The sequence below is a fragment of the Electrophorus electricus genome, chromosome 12, assembly GCF_041902795.1.
Source record: "Electrophorus electricus isolate QZ-2024a chromosome 12, ASM4190279v1, whole genome shotgun sequence".
Taxonomy (NCBI): domain Eukaryota; kingdom Metazoa; phylum Chordata; class Actinopteri; order Gymnotiformes; family Gymnotidae; genus Electrophorus; species Electrophorus electricus.
In genome coordinates this window covers 9,946,651-9,969,776 of record NC_137508.1, presented here as the reverse complement: position 1 = coordinate 9,969,776, position 23,126 = coordinate 9,946,651, and the positions used below count along the sequence as shown (strand labels likewise).

General features: G+C 44.3%; 1 protein-coding gene across 1 annotated transcript in view; it reads left to right on the top strand.

The window, feature by feature from the left end:
* marchf8 (membrane-associated ring finger (C3HC4) 8) overlaps window positions 1-23,126 on the top strand; it is a 57,012-nt gene that overhangs the window by 26,793 nt on the left and 7,093 nt on the right. Inside the window, exons 3-6 of the mRNA XM_081724776.1 lie at window positions 10,123-10,173; window positions 16,961-17,040; window positions 17,209-18,150; window positions 22,153-22,333. Of these exons, the coding sequence (XP_081580902.1) occupies window positions 10,123-10,173; window positions 16,961-17,040; window positions 17,209-18,150; window positions 22,153-22,333 (1,254 nt within the window). The remainder of the gene's footprint in view (window positions 1-10,122; window positions 10,174-16,960; window positions 17,041-17,208; window positions 18,151-22,152; window positions 22,334-23,126) is intronic.

Sequence of the window (23,126 nt, the reverse complement as noted above, 5' to 3'; positions counted from 1 at the left end):
GCTTCCATCGGGCTGACTCTGGCCCTCGTGCCGTTTTGGCAGTTGCCCTCTTCTTCCTCTCCGAGTGCCATTAACTGTCATTAAGAGTCATTAGCTGCCATTGGGATGGCGTGGAATAAAATGCTCTTTCATGGCTTTGCCTGCTGTTAACTCTACTACAGTTGCTTGCCAAACGCTTGCACACCCTGGCCTTTGGATCGAGGCGGTGGTGCACTGGATTGTGGCGATTAGCAAATTGCATCACTGATAGACGTGCAGTGTCAGAGGCTTTGTGTGAAAATCTAGCAACGGGGGGGGGGGGTGTAGGGCTGAGGGGGAGGGGTAAAGCAGAGATTAGTTCGTCATGTGACACATGGCTACTGGGAAGCAGCAGGCACAAGGGATGAGGTGTCCACTCCCACAATGGAGGAAGATGGCTGCCATATTTCAGTTGCTATTCGGGGGGTGGTCTGGATTGTCCCCCATTTTCTCTCTTTCTCTCCCGCGTTTACACCAGCTAGCAGGATGAATGCCATTGCAGCTGGTCCGCAGCTAAGGAGAGGCTGTGTAGAGGTAGGAACTGAACGCCTTGCAGATGGAAGATGATCTCTCTTGTGGGAGCCTTTTTATTTTATTTTTATTTATTTATTTATTTATTATTTAAAGTAGTGACTAGGTGTTTCGCATGCAATTAGTGCAGTACTTGCTGAACCTGGTGATACCATAAGGGTTGAAATACAGGGCCACACAGTTCCATTTCACATGATGGACATTCTGTGTTGATGAGATTTCTGAAGATTTGCTCTGACCGATGCTGTGCCCTTGGATGTGTCTGTGCCGTCTAGTGATTGATAAGAGGGACTGATGCAGAGCAGCTGTCCTTTCATTGGTATGGCGGCAGTGGACTCGTTCTCTGTCAGGAATCCAAAGTGTCTGCAGTCTTGGGAGTCACTGGGCCTGAGCTAAAAGAGAGGAATTGGATCAACTTCTTAGAAAAGGGAACAAGTGCTAAAAGGTTGCTAAGATTTGGAATGTCCTTCATTTACGATTAAGACATTGCTAAAATGTCACTTTCAGTGAAAAATACAGTTTCCTAGCAATGCATTAATCCATGTTTTAAGCTTTAATTTAATTTCTCTATAAACTTTCATTTTTTTCTGTTTCACTCCACACACACACACACACACACACATTAACACTGTGTCTTTTGCATAGTCGCATGGAATTCCCCAAAGCACAGGCTCATATGGCTCGTATTACCTGAGCATGATCCTTTGTGGGGCAGATGAGTTTCATTCAGAAAGCCCACATGACCAGTGGTGTTCACAGCCTGCGGGAGCCTGCTGCTCCATGCTTCCTGCTCTCACAGACTGATCTGACTCTGGGAGGTTGGGTAGGTGTGTGTGCGTGTGTGTGAGGGAGAGCAAGACAGAAAAAAGGAGGGAGGGGAATTGTGATGGTGATGAGTTTGTCTTCCTGCTCTTGAAACAGGAGTCATTTCCTCCTCCTCAGCACAGAGGTTTCTGGGCTCCCCAGTAGGCTGAGCTGGATGGAATTTGCTCGCCTGGGTCAGGATTTTGTTTTGAACCACAGTAGTCACGTTGACATCACTCTTGCACAAACTAGCCTCCACTTGCCTTCCACTTTTCTGAATCCAAATATTGAGGAAATCTGAAATGTGACTTGGAGGGGATGAGGTTCCTGTGCGATGAGTGAGCAGGAACCTTCTGCATCTCAGTCTCAGGATAGTCATGCTTCCTTCAGTATTTTCCCACAGCACACACTGATCATATTGAATGCTCACATTTTGATCATCATAAATGGAGAAGTGAGTAGAACTTTTATGGCATTTGTTTATGTATCTGTGAGCTGCAGAAGTGGTTTTCCTTAGGAGGATGAAGGATATTGTATTTCGGATGCCTGGAAGCAGATTCTTGCACACTGTAAACCACTGAGATGCACGAAGATGTGACCCAAAACATCTCAGCTTTTCCTTCCCTTCCTGTCTCTGTCTACAGAGATTAGCAAGTCAGATAATAGTCTATAGGTCACTTTGCTTTCTCTCTAATAAAGATAGCTGAATTGTACAGGAATCGTTCTTAGGACTGTAGTGTATTTCAGTATGTTCAGTAAGAGGCTGCCAAATCTAAGGCTGTGTGGACCTTTGATTAAGATGCAATTGTGTAATCAGTAATAGATTGATTCTGAACACTGTATTAAATTGATTACAGGAGTGCATGTCCTGTTCATTCAGGATCACTCATCTGTCTTGGGGCAACTGAAGACAACATTATGATCCCCCCCCCCCCTTTTCTAGAGATTTCCATGTGCCACCTGCTGCAAGTATGATGCACCCTGGACTAATTGTCATGGAACGCTCCACCACCACAAGTCACATGGTGTGGCCCGCCGCGTGCAGGAAAGTGGCATTTGTAACCACTCCCCTTCCACGGGGATTGCGTACACCTGGGCAGGGATTAATGTTAAATGTTAGTCGGTCTACTTAAACCCCTGTCAGTGTATGATCCCCCCCCATTGGTCATTGTCGCCCTGTAATGTTGTTGAAACATCTGTGTAGCTGTTATGCCTGTTTGTATCGTCTTCTGTTGCATGTCAGTTAGCTTTGTTACATGTTAAGTGTACAGTCATGTTACTCGTAAATGTTACATGTGTCACCGTTAATGTCTGCGTTGTGTGTTAATAAACATCACTGTCACCATCGAGGGAGTCTGCGCATTCTGTACCACGCCCTGCGGCACTCGAGCCAGTGTTACACTCATATTTAGAAGAATATATGTTACGAAAAAAAAGGGATTCTATGGGGATCCATTTCAATGCCTGAAATAAAAATAATTTATCTGTGGTACATCAGCAAAGTGCTCAGACTGTGCACCACAACAGTGTCCAAGACTGCCATTAAAACAAACCCTCACACACACACCCCCACAAAAAATGTTTGCACGCCAAAATTGAATTTAAACAAGGTTGATATTTTCAACATGCGCCTGGGATTTTGAGTGTTCTAGCAATTAGGTATACAACAGAACACTGTAAAGAAATAAATCTTCCATTACAAAACACTGAGTTTTCCAAACAGAACTGTGAATCCTCTGTGGTGTGACCCATCTCCGTGTCGGGCGGCTCTCAGGAGCAGCAGAGGAATGCCATGTGTTCATCGTGAATGCAGCCTCTAATCCCTAATTCGTTTGCAGAGTGATGTCCTCTTTTGTGCAATTGTGTGTCGTTCTGCTGTGGTCGCTTGTAGTGAAATAGGGTGTAACAGGGACCTGTTTCTTCCCAAGCATTGTAGCTCTTTGAAAAGTGATCTAGCAGACATGTCTAGCCACTGATTAAGCTATGCTGAAGGATATTCCCTTATTCCTGATTGGGGGAGAATGCATGCTGAGATCAGCCTGAGCCATGCTGAGTTGTTTAGTGACTGCTCTGTGACTTGCTCCATGTGAAATCCTATGATCCACCAGCTCAGATCATGTCAGCTTAGATCATATCTGCATGCCTGTCAGGAAGCAATGTTGCTGTGTCTTCGTTGCTTTTTTGTTACTATATGGGATCTGAGGTGCGTCTCACCACATCTTGGACAAAAAAAATTCTAAGCTAGTTAAACAATACCAGCAAAGCTGCTGTAGAGAAACAATATTAACTTTGACTATGATGTGTTTTGGATATTCAGGCAGTCTGTATGTCTGTCTGTCTCTCTCTCTCTCTCTCTCTCTCTCTCTCTCGTTCCCTCTTGCTCTGTTTAAAAAAAACAAAACAAAGAAAAAGGGGGGGGGGGGGGAAGGCTTTGTTGAAGCAACTGTCCCAGTAGCATGCTCTGGAAGCTCTTACATCTTCACTGATCATTTCCTTCAGCAGACCTGAGATACCAGGAGAAATGCTGTGTTCCTGTGTTGTATTTTGCATAGCTGGATTCTTTGAAGTGCCTGGCTTTGATGTGCCTGCCTTGCACCTCGGGCCTCTAGATCTCACCACTATGAAGTTTGGCTGAAATGTACAGGGCCCATTTTGCACTCAGAGTGCTGGTAACCATACTGGTGAGATTAGAAAACACCAGCTGTTCTCCACGGTTCTGTAATGAGGGAAGGAAAGGGTGGGGTAGCTTTGCATAAGGGCACAGTGTCATGGTTTAGGAAAGACTCGTCTGCTGCTTCTGCAGCTCTTGGACAACAAGTCAGTGGGGTTTGGTGTCCGATCTGGAGCTGAAATGAGTTCTCTGTGGCACTACGCCATCCTTTTAAAATCTCATGCATAAAACATTTGCATATGTTATGCTGGTTTGTATTTTCATGAACTTTGTAACTGTGTGGTTCAGTGGTTGGAGCCAGTTCTGGGTTGGGAGGATGGCCCTTTACAGGTAAAGGTATGCCAGTGCCATTGTGTGTTTGAAAGCTGGGTAGTGGAATGGGAAAAAAAAGAAAAAAAAAGAATTGATCATCATTTAAAAAGGCTGCTGGGCTTTTGTTGATTTCTCAGCGAGTGTCTTTCAATTTAGTCGATCAGAATAATACCTCAGTTTCCCTTCTGTGGGTGCTTCTGAAGATGAGAAGTCTTTTATATTAAGCACACATGGTGTTAAACATGGTGAGTATGGTGCATTCTTCACACACATCCTGTCATTGACGTTTATACAGAGTACAGATTGGTCTATACATTTGGTTTTTGATTTACAAGTGCGTATTTCTTCTACTCATACATTAGAAGCCTATTTAGCAGACAAAGCCACTCAATGTTCGAAACAATAACCCTCAGAGGAGGCCATTAATGTGTACGAATTTAGCTCATTGGAATCTTTTGTATTTCTTGTTCCATTGCTCTAAAACCATTTCATATGACCGTTTTACAGGTTGGGGGGTGGGGGGTGGGGGGCAGGATAGAAAGTCATCTTGCTGTTACTGCTGCGGTTTGTGCCTACACAATGGCACAATGGCTGAACTGTGTGTACCTCCCTCTGAGCTCTTTGTTCTCAAAGTGTCTGAAACCATTTTGTTTCTTACCTTTTTGAGCAGCTAGGAGCTTGTCCGTATTCCTCTTATTCTTCTTGGTTGTCTTTTCACCACACCACTGATAATGGGCATCTTCGCTGGCGTGAAAAGAAAAAAGGTGATTGAGACATGCATACCGAAAGGGAGACATTGAGACAGTAGGCGGGATTTCATCCAAATGTTTCACAAATGTTATGCGCATTTACGAAATTTTGGCGGGAAAAAAATTGTGTTTCCAACCACTATGGTTATGTGAAGAAACTTTAGGTGATGTATGCTACTGTGATTAGGGGCAGCATTGAAACAAGCAAAATGGAGCAATGTTCTCACTTTTCTATCTTGTCCTAGCATAAAAATCTTTGGCAATATTTGGGAGGTTTCTTTTCTAAATTTTGGGCTTTTTCCAGGTTTTTTTAAATTTCTTTTTCTCGGTGGATGAAAATCTCACTAGTGGCATCTGTAGGGGCTTGTTCCTGTTTTCGGCCAGTTTCCAGGAGACAGAGATAGAGGCAACGGGAGATGACGCAACAGGAGCTATATGGAGGAAGAAGGAGGAGCAGGCTCAGCTGGTGCAGATGGGTTGGTGCCAGTGATTGCTGCTCAGTCAGTGGTGAAAACAACCCCAGTTCTCCAGGCAGGATAATTCAATCTTCTTTGTGAGACATCGATCAGCTTTCCTTTCTCCTCTGAGATGCTCCGAGAGGGAGAGAGAAGCTTAGCATGCCTATACTTTGGTCTGATTGGCACATCTATTCTTTGGCTGGAGTGGCACGCCTATACTTTGGAAAAAAAAAAAAAACTTTAACTGACTAAAATGATCAAGTAGAACCAGTAAGTCTACTGGTTCTGCTTGAAGCAGTGTGGACCCCACGTTCTTGTCCTTTGATAATGATGCTCTTGACAAACCACAGGAATACCCACAGCTTTTTACAGCAGCTAGAATACTTTGGAGAAATGTTACTCTTATAGCACCACTATCCTTAACTTGGCAGAGCGAGTATTTTAAGAAAGTCTTCACCCCTGGTGTGGGCCTATCTTTAAATTCCCAACAAATTGCATCAAGCTAGAGAAACTACTTCAAGAGCTACAACACCAGGATGTTAACTTGGAGAAATTGCACATTTTCACAGCACATCAAGGAACCCTCTTGGTCCAATGTACCAGTGGCAGGTATTGAGTCAGTGTGGCCTTTGATGGGCTCTCGCTCTCCCCAGCTCTTGTGGATATTTAATTATCCTGCTGGATGATGGAGTGTCTTCTGTGGCTCTGCAATGCGATCGTCTGAGTCTGTAAACAAACCTGCCCAGTGGAGACTCAGCCGTGATGCGAGGACTCTGGTTTCTGAGTCACTGCGTCCTATCTGCCCCTGTATGCGAAGGGACATCCGATCACACTGTAGGAGAACACGGGAGTGGGAGTGCCGAGTTGACTAGGTGCATTGCTGCTCTTCCTGAATTTTTATCAGGCCAGAGGTTCTTCAGAGTTTCAGGCATTGTGCGGTTCCTAGCATTATAAGCTGTTGCTAACATGAATTCTAGCACAATGTAGTCAGGAATGCAATGCGGTTGAGGCTAATTGCTACCTGTTCTTGTTATCTGAAGACACAAAGATGCCAAAGCATTTGAAACATTACTGTGTGCATTAATCCAGAAGGATATTATCCAGCCTCGTTCCTCTCCTCTGGATTAGGATGTGTGCAGCAGGCACTACTTCAGGGCGGGGGTGTGTAGCCCTCATGTCTGCCTTGGCCCCCTGCGCTCCTCTAATCATCATGTTGCCATTATGCTGCCCAGGCGCTCTGCCTCATTCCAGCAGCAGTGTGCTCATGGCAACCCTGGAGCCGTGCTCGTTACTATGTTAGTCTGCTCACAGGTCCGGCCTGAGCAGCAGGCTCAATGGCTGGTTAGTCACCTTGCCTTCACCCTGCAGTCTGAAGCATCCCGATTTGTTTAGTGGTGCAACATTCTGTTAATATTTGGGTACAGAGAGTATGGCCAATAATGTCTCTCTAAAGCCATCATACAGTGAAGAGGCCATTGGTGTAGAACAATTAATATTCCAAAAAGTGTTTTCTAATGGGGTCTTCCTAGTTAAGATTAGTTAGTGCCTAACAACACCTAAAGATTCAGCTAAACTGGCAGGAGCACTGCTGGGGGAATTGTCCAAGTAGATATTTAAGCATATTCTCTGCATCCCTGAAGGTTGGCTAATACAAAAGCTCCCATGGGTTTTGGATGCTATGAAGGCAGGCTCGATGCAATCACAGCCGACTTGCTCTTGGCCGGGCCACTGGGCCCATCTGGACCAGATACTCCTCCTGCCTCCTCTCATTTCACTGCAACAGTCATCGGCTCACCCCACTGCAGCCCCAACTATGCACATACCAGATCCAAGAGTGTGTTGGAGCAAATGAAAGACATATTAGGCAATTAAAGAAATACCAAAAAGCAATTATTTTCTCTCCAAGCATCACAAAAATGAATATGGAATACCAGGCATCGTGGTCGCACGCTCTACTGTATTCACCTCTGCTGAAGTCATTAGACCAAAGAGGCAATTATTCCTCAGGAGCTCTTGGACTTCTGTCTCATTCATTCCATCCCCATTTGAGTCTCAGGTCTCGGGAGAAGCCAGCAACTCTTAATCACCTCAGGGTCAATGTAGCGCTTATTCATATCCATGGTAAGTTGCTTTTGCATGCTGCATAGTGCAGACTTCACCAAGGTGAACCACATCTGCTGAGGCCCTCACTCCCTGCAAATGTGTATGCCTAGGCAGAGAAGGGTCACATAGCGGGAGCGAAGAGGCACGTACTGGCAGTAGGACAGCATGTGTTTGAGAGAACACATAGCACAGTGGCACATATATTTAAAAAGACAGAATGACTGGTACCTGTAAGGTGCTGAATCAGAGCCCTCTAATCAGCATACTGCTCCTAATCTTCTATTTGTGTGTATGTGTGTGTGTGTGAGGAAGAGAAAAATAAATGTGGAGAGTGGGTCTTGAGCTCTAGTGTGGATGAAATTCTATTCCATACCAAGCAGAGACCAGCAGGGATCTAACGCACTCCCATCACTGCCATCTCCATGGTAACCTCTAAGGACAGGAGCTGTGTGTAAAGCAGTGAAGTGAAGTAATTAAAGATAAAGAACATGTCCTTCTTTAGAAACTGTGCACCAGATTTCTCACACACACACACACACACACACACACACACACACACACACACACACACAGACATTTGCTCTTAAACCACTAGGCTTTGAAGAAATCCTACACCATCCTCCAATGCACATTCATTTACATCAACACACTGTCTAGTCAAGGGCACACATTTACCAAACTTTGAGCAAAACAGGATGTATCTGTACATCAGTCGCATTCTTCGGCCACTGTTCATAGAAGGCCCGCCCTGATGAGTGTTGCATTGTGTGCTGGGTTTGTTTTGTTTTTACCCAAAAAATGATCAGTATTGCCTCTGTTCAGTCAAGGTTGTTGTGATATGCAGGTCAGAATGTACCTTTCTTTTTGTGGGTGTGTGTGCATCTGGAAGTGCACACACTCCTCGAGCTGGTCTTGTTGGAATGAGGTGAAGCGTTTGACAGGTGTTAGCAGGTGGCAGGTTGTTCTGGAGATGGATGATGGATGTGCCCTTGCCACTGGGTGGCAGGGGGAAAAGAGGTCGGATTCAGCTTCTCCAGGATGGGTGATGGTACAAGAAAAAGAATATAGAAAAGTGTTAGTGACACCTGATGGGGGTGGGGGGGGGGGTGTCTGTGATATTGTCATCTATTGTGTCATCTGTGCCCATGGGAAAGGTCTGTTCCTCTAAAACGAACACCCACCTATGTCTTATGGTGAGAAATTAAAAGCACTCATCACTGCTGTGCCTACTGTCCATTTATATGCTTGTGGAAATTTGCTCGGCAGACTTGCGTTAAACAGGGCTGTCAATATGACTCAGCACTGGCCTCTGTAATGTGATAATTGCAAATAACAGTAATTATTGCTTTGTATTATATGCCTGGCATAGTGAAATCAGTCATTCCCAGTCAGAATCCAACCACTCAGCAAAGGTGCACTTTGACACACTGCATGTGCTGTGGGTATGCGGGTCAACCTCACATGGTTGAGTCCATGATGTGTCCTTTTAGCCTGTGTAGCTTAATTTTGTTAATTGTGCCATTTGGACCCATTATGCCGCCTGTATTTCGCATAGCAAGTGCGAATTTTAGCACAGTAGGATATTTTCCCCTTGACATCCCACAAACTACATTGTGTGTGGTGCTATAAAGGGATGTTTTGGGTTGAATATATAGTTGGCAATACCTTTTGAGTTCTTTTCCCTTGATATTCTTTTCCCTCAGGTCCTGAGGTGTGTCTAACCTTGATGTGTGTTTTGTGCTTATAAATGCCTGATTAATGACTGAAATTTGGCACCAGAATGCAAAAAAAAAAAAGTAAACACATTATGAGTGACATTCAAGTAGAAAAATGTACCAAAGTTATAAAGGGGAACCATTTAAAAAAGGCTGTCTGCAGCCTGCTTCTGGGTGCTGTGCCGTGATGACTACATTCCTGTCTTGCCTTCATGGCTACACTTAAGCACCTGAAAGTGATTTGAGCGCAGGCCAGAGAAACGCCGATAAGTCGGCCCACTGACGAGAACCTCAAATCCCTGCTGGAAACCTCTGCCAGTTCGCAACCTGACCTTGCACTTCCACGTTTCAGTGCCGCAGTCCGGTGCTTTGAACAAGTAACTCTCTTCAGCAGCAAAACCCCCTGTTCACATTCATCCTATACTGGTCAGACCTATAATTAGTAACATCATCTGCTCCTGATGATCTAGGATAGAATCATGCTGTTGGCAAATAACAATGGCTCAAACATTTCATCACTCTACATTATAGTCATTCATAAGTTGTAGTTTCTCTGTGAATTTTTTTTGGATGTGTTTATCCATTTCATCTGATCTGACAGCTTAGAGTTTAATATTTTATGTAGTATTGATCATGCCATGGAGTTGTATTATTGAGGCACTCAGATAAGGTTGTCATTTTTCATAGAGCCAGTATACATGAAAGAATTTCACTTTTCTGTGGTCTCTGTGGTAACATGGTATCTTTCCTGCTCTCTACAGACTGAGAAGCCACTGGGTCATTCTGCAAGCAGATCCAGTAATATTTCAAAGGTATGAAAATCTCTGTCCCTCTTTCATTCATACACAGTGTGTGTGTGTGTGTGTGTGTGTGTGTGTGTGTGTCTGTGTCTAATATGTGCACGCATTATTTTCCATGAGCATCCGTGTCTGTATGTGTATACATCTGTGTGTGGGTGTATGCATGTGTGCAAGTGTTAGCTTGCATGAGCATGCGGGGTGTGTGTGTGTGTGTGTGTGTGTGTGTGTGTGTGTGATTTTTTTTTTCTATATATATATATATATAATATAAACAAAAAATATTTCAGTTACCTGCGGCTCTGGCTCTTGGCTAGCATTCTCTGCTTGCCGGATAAAGGATCGCACTTGAAACGCACACGTTTGTTCAAAGTTGAAATAAATCCAGGCATGTTTCTGCAGTTTTTGGTTCTGTTCCCATGGCTTTCAGGTTCTTGTCAACCGTGAAATAGTTCTCACACGTGTTCCATTCATCTGGTGCAAATAGCACCTCCTATAAATGGTCACTTGTTTCAGTGTTCCCAGGCACTGCTGGGCGGCTTGGCCGTCAGACAGGCTGAACGGAGAGCATCACAGTCACACTGTGGCTAGGCCTGCCAGCTACTTGTGCCCTGACGTGAAGCACTCTGGCTTTTTCTCTATGTGCAAATTTACTGGACTTCTATACTGCGAAGAGCTGCTTGGCACATAAATGCTTTGTACCTGCTAACAGATGTCAGGGTCACCTGCCTAGCAGAGTACTGGGAGGACTCTTGAGCAGTGTGGGCGGCCCCAGACAGCCTCCAGCCTATGTGTCCAAGCAACCCTCAGTGCTGTGCGGGCAGAGGTGAGGATGCATGGTGGACGGACACTGAATCAGCCCTGGCACTTACTCAGTTTGACGGGCAGTGTCTTTTTGGGTTTGGAGCCCTGTGTGCTGAATCCACATTTGACTGCTTACTTGTACCCAGCGTGAAACCTCCGCAGCCAGCCCTGTGGTTGCTACCCACTGCCCTGGATGCTGTTTGTTAATTATTGCCATAAATAACCAGAAGATACCCATAAAATAGATGGGGGAAGCAGGCCTTGATCTTTAGTGTGGATGAAAGTCTCCTCTATGCCATGCCAAGCATCGGTGTGGGTGGGTTGGCCTGCTAATTGGAGGGAGGGGGAGGGGTCCTTCATCAGCTGTGCATGTGCAGATAGTTAGATGGATAAATAGATAGATAGACTGAGAGATGGAAAATATTTCTACAGCTCACACACAAACAGTGCAAGAAGAGGTTTTGACTGCTTAAAGCTTGGAGGATCCCAACAGCGGTCCATTGAGTATTTCTGTCAGGACAGGGATCTTTCATGTTTTCACTCTATCATGTCCTGAACATTTTACATTGTCTCTAGTTTCCTGCAACTGGTCCTTGTTGGACAAGCTTCTACCCTCAATCTGAGATTCTTCTAAAAGAGAGGTTAAGAATGTCAGACCTCTGTCTGCCTGCTGCTTGTGGTGTTTGTACGGTGTCTAAATGCACTCTTTATTTCCCTCATACTATAACAACCCTATGTATGATGATTTGGTTTTAAATTGGCTTGAATTTGATTTTAAAAATTGACTTCATATACCTTCACCTAAACTGAACTCATCATGCATGTGACAGGAAAAAAAAAAACCTCACTCACTCGTTTACATTTACATATGTTACATATGCTCTTTTCCAGAGTGACTTACAAAAGTGCTTTGTCATTTACTCATAAAATACATCCTAGTCAGCACAGTAGGTTAGAGTCCAAAATACCAATGAACTAGAATACTGTTGAAATACAAGGATCAATGCTGATGCCTAGAAGTGAAAATTCATAAGCTGGTAAATCTGATTATCTCTTTTTCTAGACTGCTATCATCAATGTTGTAGACAGTTTAGCTAGAAGGCACTGTTCTGTAGAAAGTTACACCAAAACTCCTTTTTGTCTGATTATCCATTGCAGACATTGCTTTTCATTTTTGCTTTTGTCAAAATTTGGTAATGTAACCATACATGATCCAGTAGCCCAATGTGCCCTAAATAAACATCAGTTAAGTTAAATTAGATAAGGCACTGTATATAAACTGTTATTGCAAGTGTATGTGCAGTGAATGTCCCTTTGCGGTTGCTGTTTGGCAGAGTGACACTGAAAAAGATTCTGAGAAGTAAAAGCTGAGTTAGTTGTTTTCACCACCACTTCACCGCCACTGTTCATGTGTTATAAAATAGAATTTTTTTTAGGCGAACCCTTGTAAAGCACGGTGACACTGGTGGCAGTGGTGGGATTTGAACACACGCCTCTGAAGAGACTGGATTGAGCGCAACTTTAAGAAAAAAAAGTCAAAGTGCATTACATAGCAAAAATTAAATGAAGCTTGTATTATGATAAAATACAATAATAAAACATTGCTGCAAGCCTTAATATGGAAAGAAAATTGTAGTACGCATAGGCTAGACTAAACAATTAATTGTTGGATGTAAAAACCGATACTGGTTACAACAGCTCATACAATCTTTTTAGAGTGCACCGAGCCCTTATATTATGTTACTATGCTTTGTTGTTAAATGTAAGTCATTTTTTGTATTTATTAAACACTCAGTTTCTCAAAATCAAATGTACAGAAAACCTTCCTGAAGTGCCCAGCAGGAAGGCTTGGGAATGACTAAAGACACGTGGCCATGCGCAATAGCAGAAAACAATGTTAAGTGCAGCCATGTGCCAACAGTCAGCATGCACTCACTTACTGTGCCCTCCCCCCGCTTCACCTCACCTCACCCCTCATCCTCCTCTCCCACGCTCATCACACCTCACAAGAACCCTCCCCTACTCTCTGCACCTCTCTCCCCTTCTCTCAACCTCACCATATACCCCCCCAACCTCAAAACACCCACAGTCCCCTCACAGTTTCACCACACCACCCCTCAACCTCACCATTACCCACCTCTTCACCTCACACCCCCTGCTACCAATCCCCTCACCACACCCCCCCACCCCCACCTTAATCTGATCATTGCCAGCTCCTATCAGAACCTACAAAGATTGCTTTTTATTTTGCATCTGTACATTCCACTGCCAGGATCATTTAAGTTTTGGTAGCACAGAATACAGTGGCAAATTGCCATGTATTCTCATGGTAAACAATCAAAAAGTACATGATGTCTATGAAGTCTAGTTAGGGGGGTAAATCTTTATTTTTTAAAAAAGAAATAAATGCCCATTCAAATTTCTTTTCTGCAGTTATTTTTGGTATATGCTACAGGAACTCACCCTCTGGCTTTGGCAACCTTCTGGGACAAAAGTTGGCATACAAGTAGGCTGCTGTTAATCACACACATTTAACAAATTTTAATAACCCACTGGTTGACCTGGGCTGTCTCCCCATCCAGCAGATGATGCTCAGACACACCCCCGCTGCCACATTCTGATTTGAAAGGCTTTTTTGATGTCTGCTTATAATGTAAATGTCTTGTGTATAAGTAACTGTGAAGGGATGGCTAGAACCTTTTGTTTCACATCCTGTTTTCCTCATGGTTTCGGAACATGTGTTCAAGATTGTGATGACCGAATACAAGAACTTGTAAATCTCTAACTTCATAACCCTATTTTTCATTTTGGAACCTTGGACCCTCTTTGGCCTTCAGAACTGTACCAGTTCATTAAGGTGCTGAAAAATTTTTGTTCTGCAGAAATCTTGGCCCATGCAGACAGGATAGCTTCTCGCAGTTGCCGCAACTTAGATGGAGGTATGGATAAGCTCTGAACAGCCTGTTCTACCTTGTCCTAGAGATCCTCTATTGGATTAAGATCTTGGGACAGTGAATCAAGGAACACTCAATGGCCAAGGAATCAAGGAAAACTCAATGTCATGTTCCTGGAACCAGTCCATGACTATACAACCATTGTGGTATGGTGTATTGTCCTAGTGAAAGCGTCCTTCTGCCATATGGTAATACTTAGGTAAGCCCTACTGGCCAAACATGTATCCACAGGTGTCTGAGGACCCAGGGTGTGCCAAGAAAATATTCCTCACACCATTACACCACCTCCACCAATTTGAACCACTGACATGTGAAAGGAAGGGTTCATCAATTCCTGTTGCTTGTGCCAAATCCTGACCCTCTCATCAGCATGGTGCAACAGAAATCTGGACACATCTGATCAGGCGATGTTTTTCCACTGCTCAATGCTCTGATCTTTGCACTTTTTTGCCCACTGAAGTCTTGCCTTTGTGTTTCGCTTAGACAGCGAAGGCACTCAAATCTGCTGTTATAGCCTGCCCGTGCTAAGGAACGACAAGTTGTATGTTTGGACACATTAATTTGAGCATCAGTGATGTATTCAGCTGCAGTTTACTTGCCTGTGCATCGCCTGTTCACCAGAACCAGTCTTGACATCCTTCTCTTTCATTGATGAGTTCTTTATGTCTACAAGATACTGTCACTGGATGTTTTTCCTCAGTCACACCATTCTTGATATATTCTCAAAAATGCTACATGAGAAAACTCTAGAAGGTTTGCCCTGACTAGCACCAATGACCGTGCCTCGTTTGAAGTCAAAGATTGTTCAATTTTCCTATTCTCGGTTGGATTTACACAAAAACAGATCCATGGTCACATGTCTAATTTCTATACAGGGAAGCTCCCATCATGAAGTACAGGTATGTCTATTAAATGGCCATTCAGTATGTACCTGAATAAACCTTATAAGGTATATTTTGAAAGATTGCCAGTGCTTTATTTGCCTGCTTCTGTTGAGAGCAACTAACCCTAAGAAACCATTGAGACGGGTGAAAGGGTCTTTTTTTTTTTTTTTTTTTTTTTTTTTAAATCCTGCCAAAAATCCTTTAACAGCCTATGTGGTACATTTGCAACAGTGTGTCTTAGAGCCTAATAGTTTGAAATGACAGATTCTGGATAACTGGAACACACTTTTAAAAAGTATTGGGTGTGTTTTTGAGGCAGTTGGATTGTGCTCTTCTGCTGAACCTTTCAGTGCCCAACCTATGCATGGACAGAGAGAAGCATTGGATTTTCCCTGTGGAGTGTATTTAGAGACTCTGTCCATCATTCAATTGATTGGATTGCGTTTTGCTTTTCTGTTTCTATTTATGTTGTTCCCTCACCGGCAGCAACAAAAGATTTGCCTAGAGTCTCATTAAGGGCCAATTTAGGCACAGTCACTTATGTTTGTGCTTGTGGTGTGGGTGTGTGAAAGGGTGTGGGGCCTTCTGTTAAATGGCAGAGACCATGTCAGGTTTGAATACACACACAGTGCGATTACCCCACTGGGGTTGGATGGAACTGCAGGAAGCCAGAGTGACTAAGTGTAAATTATGCACTTATTCACCACTGCTAAACACACACACACACCCACACACCCACATGCGTGCACGTCGTTTAGACACATCTCTCATTCTTTTCCACAAACAGTAGGGCGTACAGGCAGGTCAGTGTAGGACTGTGCAGTTTTATTAAATTAACATGACATCAGTATATCTCCAATGAATCACAAAGCAACCTGAGAGCAAGAATGAGATGCTTATAAGTTTCTTTAATTATAACAAAAGCACACAACTCTTATAATTTCACTGTTTGATTAGGAAGTACATTTGGTCATTTTTTTCAAATGTCTTTTTTTTTTTTTTTTTTTAATGAAAGTTGTAAGTTAATTACTTTGTAGTGTCCAATCTATGAGCTATGTTCAGTCAGATGACAACATTGCTGATGTTCTGTGTTGGGTCCACTAATGGACTCTTAATTCATGGAGAGAGAAGGTACCACTAGCAACCTGCAACTCATAGTTAAAACTAGGACATTAGTTCATATCCACACAACAAACCTTTCCATATTAATGACATCGCTTTTTATATCACTATATTCATGTCGTGTGGCTGGCTTGTTTGATGTGGACCACCAGCATATATCAACACTAACAGCTATTTGATCTCAATGTTAGCTGTTGTGCTGATAAACAAAGGACTGGGATTGGAGAGTAAAGCAAGGGACAGAGCTGTTAATAGCTCCTGCAGCAACAGTCAAAGGCTGTATGCTAATGCTAATCTTTCCTGGGAATTGGACTTTGCTTACCTTTTCCTGGCACACTTTACAACAAAACTGCAACAGGATTAGTCATCCCTACCACTGTTTCACAAGTCTGCAGGTTAACAGGGTGAAGGCAGTTCTCTCAGACTACTTGAAATGTCATGCAGTTTCTCTGGTTCGTCTCATTGCGAATCTTTGGTCTAAACACATGAGGCTGACTGACCTTCACTTCACTCCTGTTCACCGCCTCTTTAAACGACACCAGCTGTTGCCTTTTCTTAGCCTTAATTGGCTGGGTTGCCTAACTCAAAAGCATCTGTGAAAGGTGTGTGTGTGCGCGTACATGTGTCTGCATGCATACATTTGCGTGTGTGTGTGTCCCTGATTTTCGTTATGAAGGGAAGCTGTGAACACACTTCCTCTATTGATTGTCGTGCTTTGGGCTACAAGTTCTCTGTTTTGTTACAGGTTGAATTGATAGGTAATTAGTTACAGCGTGTAGCCTGGGTATACTGAGTGTATATTTAAGAACTAAATTCTCAAATATCTCTTGAATTAAGTAGTACAAAATGGTGTTTGTGACAGAATGTTCAGTACTGTTTACTTACTGAGATGACATGAAAAGTTGCACTTCCTCACAGCTCATTTGGCTCTCAGGTGCAATGCATGTTTGACTGCTCACTTCTTTTAAAATCAAATGTGAAAGTTTTGAAGGTCGTTTATTTGTTTAACCCCCCCCCCCCCCCCCCTTCCCCTCACAGGCAGGGAGCCCAACTTCTGTGAACGCCCCTTGCAGTTTCTCCCGGACGTCGGTTACACCCTCGAACCAGGACATCTGCAGGTACCGGCTCGCCCGCCTCACCCCAGACTGCTCATTCAGATGCTCCCGAATTTGTTTGTTCATGTCCTCAGTGGTACTGGGACCGAGCTATAGCTGTAGAGCTACATGGGGAGGTTAGAGGTGGTAGTGTGTGATTTGATGCCAGTAGAGACCTTGCTGCATTTTCTGATGGGCTGGCTCCTGCCGCCTTTACTCTTCTGTCTTTTTTCACCCACTTTCCAATTCTCACCTGTACTTTTTTTGCTGGTACACTGTTTCCATGCTGTCTAATGCATGCTGCTTGTCTGTGCCTGGTGGTTCTCTCTCTCTCCTTGCTTATGGCCCCTATTGCTGGCCTGTGTTCCTGCCCTGGCCCATACCTGGGGCGTGTGGTTGTAGCGTGGCCGCTCCACCCCAGGAGCGGGTGTCTCAGAAGCCAGCGCAGACCGCCGTGCTTCTGCTCGACTCAGCCAGCAAGAGCTCAGTGCTGCACAGCATCACCATGACAACCCTCTGTCCGGACTCGCCCACCAAGTGCAAAAATAAAGGCACATTTGGAGCAGATTGGCTTTCTTTGCTGAAGTCTTCAGTGAGCCATCGGCCCGGTGCCGGCAGGCTCAGGTTCTCCCGGTCCCTCAACGATGTTGGCCAGAAGATGGAGAGCCTGTGCAGTGGCGTGCACTTCATCGACCATACATGCTCAGACGGTGAGTTGGGCAGGGGGGCGGAGCAACAGAGGGAGGCTCTAGACGACAAGCCGCCTCCCTCCCTCCTGGTCCACACTGCCTGCGTCTGCAGGGGTGGCCAGGGGGTGGGCCTGGACAGGTGCGGTTGCACCTCTAAGCTGCAGAGCAGTTCCAACCTGCTGTGTCTCGGCTTCCCCCTGCCACGCTCCTCCACGTCGGGGAGCCTGCAGCCGGGTGACCGAGAGGCTGGCGAGGGCTGCAGCAAGGAGGTGGGCGACGAGGAGGTGTTCGAGGACGTCCCCGCCCACTGGAGGCGGAGGGCCTTGGAGCGAGCCGCCCCGCTCTGCTCGCCAGAGGACGACGGTGATCTGGACCGTGGCCCCTCGCCGCTGTCGGAAAAAACGGGGCCCCACTCACCGTTCTCTCTGTCGGGGGATTGCTGCAGGTTGGTGGGGCACTCACTCTGTTACGCAGGCCCCTTGTTACCCATGTGCCCAGCCCATAGCAGTGTGGCCAAGTCTGTAGAGACCCATCACCCTGCCTGCCTCCCTAAAAATCCTGAAAACCCTGCTGCTCTGGCTTGTTTAAACCCCATGTGCTGTGTAGGTGCTGCTGTCATATATTAGTAACCCTGCAACATTTTTCTTTTCCTCTGCTAATTGCTACAAATGAGACCTGTGTGATCGGCTAAAGCATCAAAGCTTCAATAATGAGCAATAAGGTGGTAGAGGATGATGAAGTACATAGTCCTGGTTACATTCTTGTGGATTGGATAGTTACATGACTTATGGCTGCACTTCTGTGATTTGCCGTGGGGTTTTGCCAGCCAGGTTGCATGCAGGGAGTCCAGTCACTCACACATTATGCATCCTGTGGCAGCTTGTCGATTGGTAGAACGCTGCCAGGATTGGTGAGAGAAAATGGAAGGGAGAGATCTGATTACAGTACAGGTCATAGTTCCTCAGCCTGGAGAGCAGAGCCAAATGACTGCCATGGTGTCCACTCATCCGTGATGCGGGGTCGGTGCACTGCAATGCACCTTATGAGCTGTGTAAGTGACATCACCAGCAGCAAACCTGTGAGTGTGGCACTCTAAAAAAGTTTCCATCTTAGCCATTTTGTTTTTCTCAGCAGATATTCATTTATGCATATAGCATGGCCATGTTAAATGTTTTCTGTTTGAGTTTAAAAAAAAGAAAAGGAAAAAAATAATTTGTTAAAAATAAGTGTTTTAGTCAAATGAATTAATCAACCCTTTACATTTTTATACATTGTGTTCATGGTACATGGCCATTGCTTGGTGAGGTACCATCCTGTAACATGACCATGCAGATCCATAATTGGACAGTCCACTATATTGGACCCTTCACAGCCTTTCAAGTCCAACGTTCAGAGTATCGCAAGTTAAGCAATGCCTGAACGTCTCTTAGGGATGCAGCTTATGTTCTATTTGAGCAAAAAATGAGTCTCCCTTTTATCAGATACTTTTTGCTCTCTTTAAGGGGATACGTGAGGTGTCTGTTTTCCTGCGTTTCTTTCCTCCTTTCTTTCTTTGTGCAGTACCTTAGAAGGCCACATACTCTGAAACTATCTGATATCAGCATAGTGATGACTGGGGTTGAGAACCTTGGAGAAGGCGTGCGTGTGTGCGCGCCTGTGTGTTCACACTCATGACCAAAAAGGACGACGCATAAATAAGGGTCCCCGTTTCACCTGTTTGTCTAATGTCACCAGACAAGGAAAGTTCATTTGTAACTTGACTCTGAATGACAGTTTTACAGAAAATGGATTTAAGTGTATATCACAGTAATACTGGAAAACTTGAAATTTCGAAAATGTGAGTGTGACACTTTATTGGCTCTAAGTGTATGATGCTGACATTTTCAGGATAACAGACATGACTCTCTTTGTGCTCAAGTCTTTGCATGAGTATTTGTAGTTGCATCAAGTATGGATGTCTTCAGCTGCAGGAGTTTGTGCTCCGAGCCTGTTTAATGATCTCTGAAAGAAGCTTGAACAGTGGGATATAAAAGTGATGTCCAATTAAGCCATTCTACTATTCAGACAGTGAATCCAGAGGTCACAGACTTAATGATGATTCCCAGTACCTGTTACCCAAGTTACCCAAGCGGATGGAGGAGGTTGGATGTCTTATGTGTGCTAAGTGGATTGAGTGGGTTTAATCTTAGAATCTGGCAGTGTATGATGGGTTTAAGGTGCAGTGTCTGAAATGTGGTTGGTTTGTTGTGTGGGAAAGTTGATGAGGTGGGGATGTGGCACATTGCAGCCTCACAGGCCTGAAATCCCAGCAGCTTTTAGCATGGCATTCCCAAAAACAAATCTTATCATAATTGATGTTTTGTGGAGGGCAAAGCTGAAGTGTGTTGCGTTTTTGTTGTTTTCTGAATCAAGCTAACAGCAACACTTGTTGGATTTTATTTAGTCTCTTTGCTGTTCATTTGTCATTCTGACTGCCCTTGTTGTATTCATTCACTGAAACATAATGTTTATTCACTCTGTGTTCTCTTCTGCACAGCAGGTGTGAAAAAGCATTCACTAGTCTGTTTATCAAATTACATGCAATTGCGTTGTTCTGAATAGTTGTGAAGGCTCCACTGCTCACTTGTCAATATGAACAGAAGCAACTGGACTTCAGACAATAATTTGTTGAGCGCTGCTGTCATTACGTTCCTGTAACATGCATGATCGAGGTCTTCTGAAGTCTGCAGACTCCTCAGCAGTCTGAATTAGGTGGAGAAATGAATTGTCCTCTACCATCTGAATGCAAATATCAGTGTCAGCCACTAAGTGGCCTGTTCCTCTCCATTACTCTGAACTCGGTACAGTACAAACCTCTGCTGTCTGTAAGGGCTTTGCATGTGCTGAAGGACATATTACAGGCCTTGTTTTTCCTTTTGTTCACCTTGTCTGTTAATCTTGTAAAGCCTTGTTCGGATAAGGCCCACCTGGAAATAGTCATTATCCTGCTCATTCAGTGTGAAAAGTGATCCCTCAGCACACACAAGCACAGGAAACAGCCATATCTAACATGGATGACTGTCTGGTCCGATTCTGTGGCTGAGCCCGGTACCTCACTTGAGTGGGTCCAGCCAGACATTTGCTTGCTGTGGGTTGGTGATTTTTCTCCTAATCTGGCTCTAGGTTGGGCAGTATTCCCAAGTCTGTAAGTAGAACATTCCTAAACACAGAAGAACTGTTCTAGGAGTGAATAGTGAGCACATTTGCAGAATAGCTAAGGCTACTTTCAAACAGGGGGAAAAAAAAGCAGTGTCTCCCAGTGCTTCAGTGATGCTTGCTGGCCATTTGAAGCACAGTCTGATGTGAATTGCTTTGAGATTCACTTTGAACTGTTGCATTTCTCAGCAGTGCATGTGCTCTGCTACCTGCTCAGAAGACTGCTTCCATTTACGTTGGTGTTTGCTGTCAAAACTAACTAGCTAGCTGTTAGCTGTGGATTCCAAGTCACAAATTGGGGTGTGTGTGTGTGTGTGTGTGTGTGTGTGTGTGTGTGTGTGTGTGTGTGTGTGTGTGAGAGAGAGACTAAGGACGTATTTGTGTGCGTCTTCTGAGTTGCCTTCTTTGATCCCCTGCTTCCACTACACAGATGCTTAGCTTTTTGTTGGTGGCCTCCCGCTTTCATTCTCTTTCCTGTCAGCGCCCCCCGTAACGAGCACCTCCAACAGTGACAAGCGAGTCCAGCTCCGCCCTCACCTGCTGCAGAGGCTCCCTTTCATGTGATTTAAAGGCAGAATGGGGAGGTGTTGAGCATCTCATGCAGATTCTATTGATCTGTTGAAAGAAGTGAGTGAAGTATCATACCAGAAGTCCAGAAGGGAGGGAGACATTAGATTGGGTGTTGGCAGCATTGATCTGCATGCTGGATGAACATGCCCCTGTGTGGAGGCCTCATCATTCTCACCATAGGACCTCAGGCCTATGTGCTGGATCTAGCTTCGGGCCAATATGCTGGGTATTCAGATTCAGGACAACTAGACGAAAGGGGTCCTGCACCAGTGGCAATGTAACTTAAGCCAAGCCTAGGATGAGTCTGGGTCTAAAGGAAAAACCAGCACCCTTGCGTGCTCATTTCCTACCACATAACGCCTTATCTGGAGTTTGAAAAGCATGATGCACAGAGGCAATATTGGTAAAGACTTGCATCACAGCATTTCAAAACTCATTCTTCTGGATACAGATAAGCAGATGTTGGATCAGAAAGCTTCTAGGGTTTGCCTGATCAGTGCACTTCTGCAGCTCACCTTTGGAGGAGTGTTATTTGTACGTGAGACTGTGTGTGTCCGTGTGCGTGCGTGAACGCTGGAACAGTGCAGGCTGTACTTCTGTGAGATGTTCGCCATGCTCTGATGATGCTGCTTGTGCGTCTGTGTGTGTCTGTGTGTGTCTGTGTGTGTACGTGTGTGTGCAGGATCTGTCACTGCGAAGGTGATGAGGACAGTCCGCTGATCACGCCATGCCACTGCACGGGAAGCCTGCGCTTTGTCCACCAGGCCTGCCTACAGCAGTGGATCAAGAGCTCTGACACGCGCTGCTGTGAGCTCTGCAAGTTTGAGTTCATCATGGAGACAAAACTGAAGCCGCTGCGCAAGGTAAACACACACCCACAAACCACTGCAGTACAGTCATGTGCACCCTCGCACTGTTCACATTTATCTCATGCATTTTTCACTGTAGTGCTATGAGAGTGCAAATGTGTTGGTGTAATTATGTCAGGCATACGGTAGTGCAAATGTTCACTTTGCAAGAACCGAGGAATTTGACATTGGGGGGGGGGGGGGTGGCCTTGAACTGCTCTTTTAAGCTTATTACAATGAGTTTGATTTTCATGATTTTAATTTGATTGTGATTATTTGATTTGATTACAATTCTCACAGTGATTCAATTTGACTACAGTTCTTAGGGAAATTATTAGATACATCATGATATCTCAGGTTTCAGTATAATTTGGTAAAATATGATTCCATTGTTTTGGAATGCATTTTTACATATTTTAGAAATAAACTGCAGTAAATACAGTAGAGGATTATAAACAAGAAGAGAGTTTTACATTTGAAAGTAGCCCAAAAATGAGAACATGCTTTATTTAATATTACTATAATAGATTAATTGATTCTAACATTTCCAAAATCAGTGCAGTTAAAATGATGTGAATGGTTTGGTTTGCTGCAGGATGCTGAGCTTTCAATTTCCTGTAAAGATTTTCATGAGTGCTATAAATGACTGTGCTAAGGATGGCTTTATTCTTCGAGGCCTGTAATGATTAAATGTTGAATGTTTGTTTATTAGTGGTGGAAACAGAATGAAATTCCAGACAGTGCCATTATTGGTTCTTATTGCCTGCTGGTTTCACTTTTTAATTAAATTTCCTGTGATGCTTTTCTT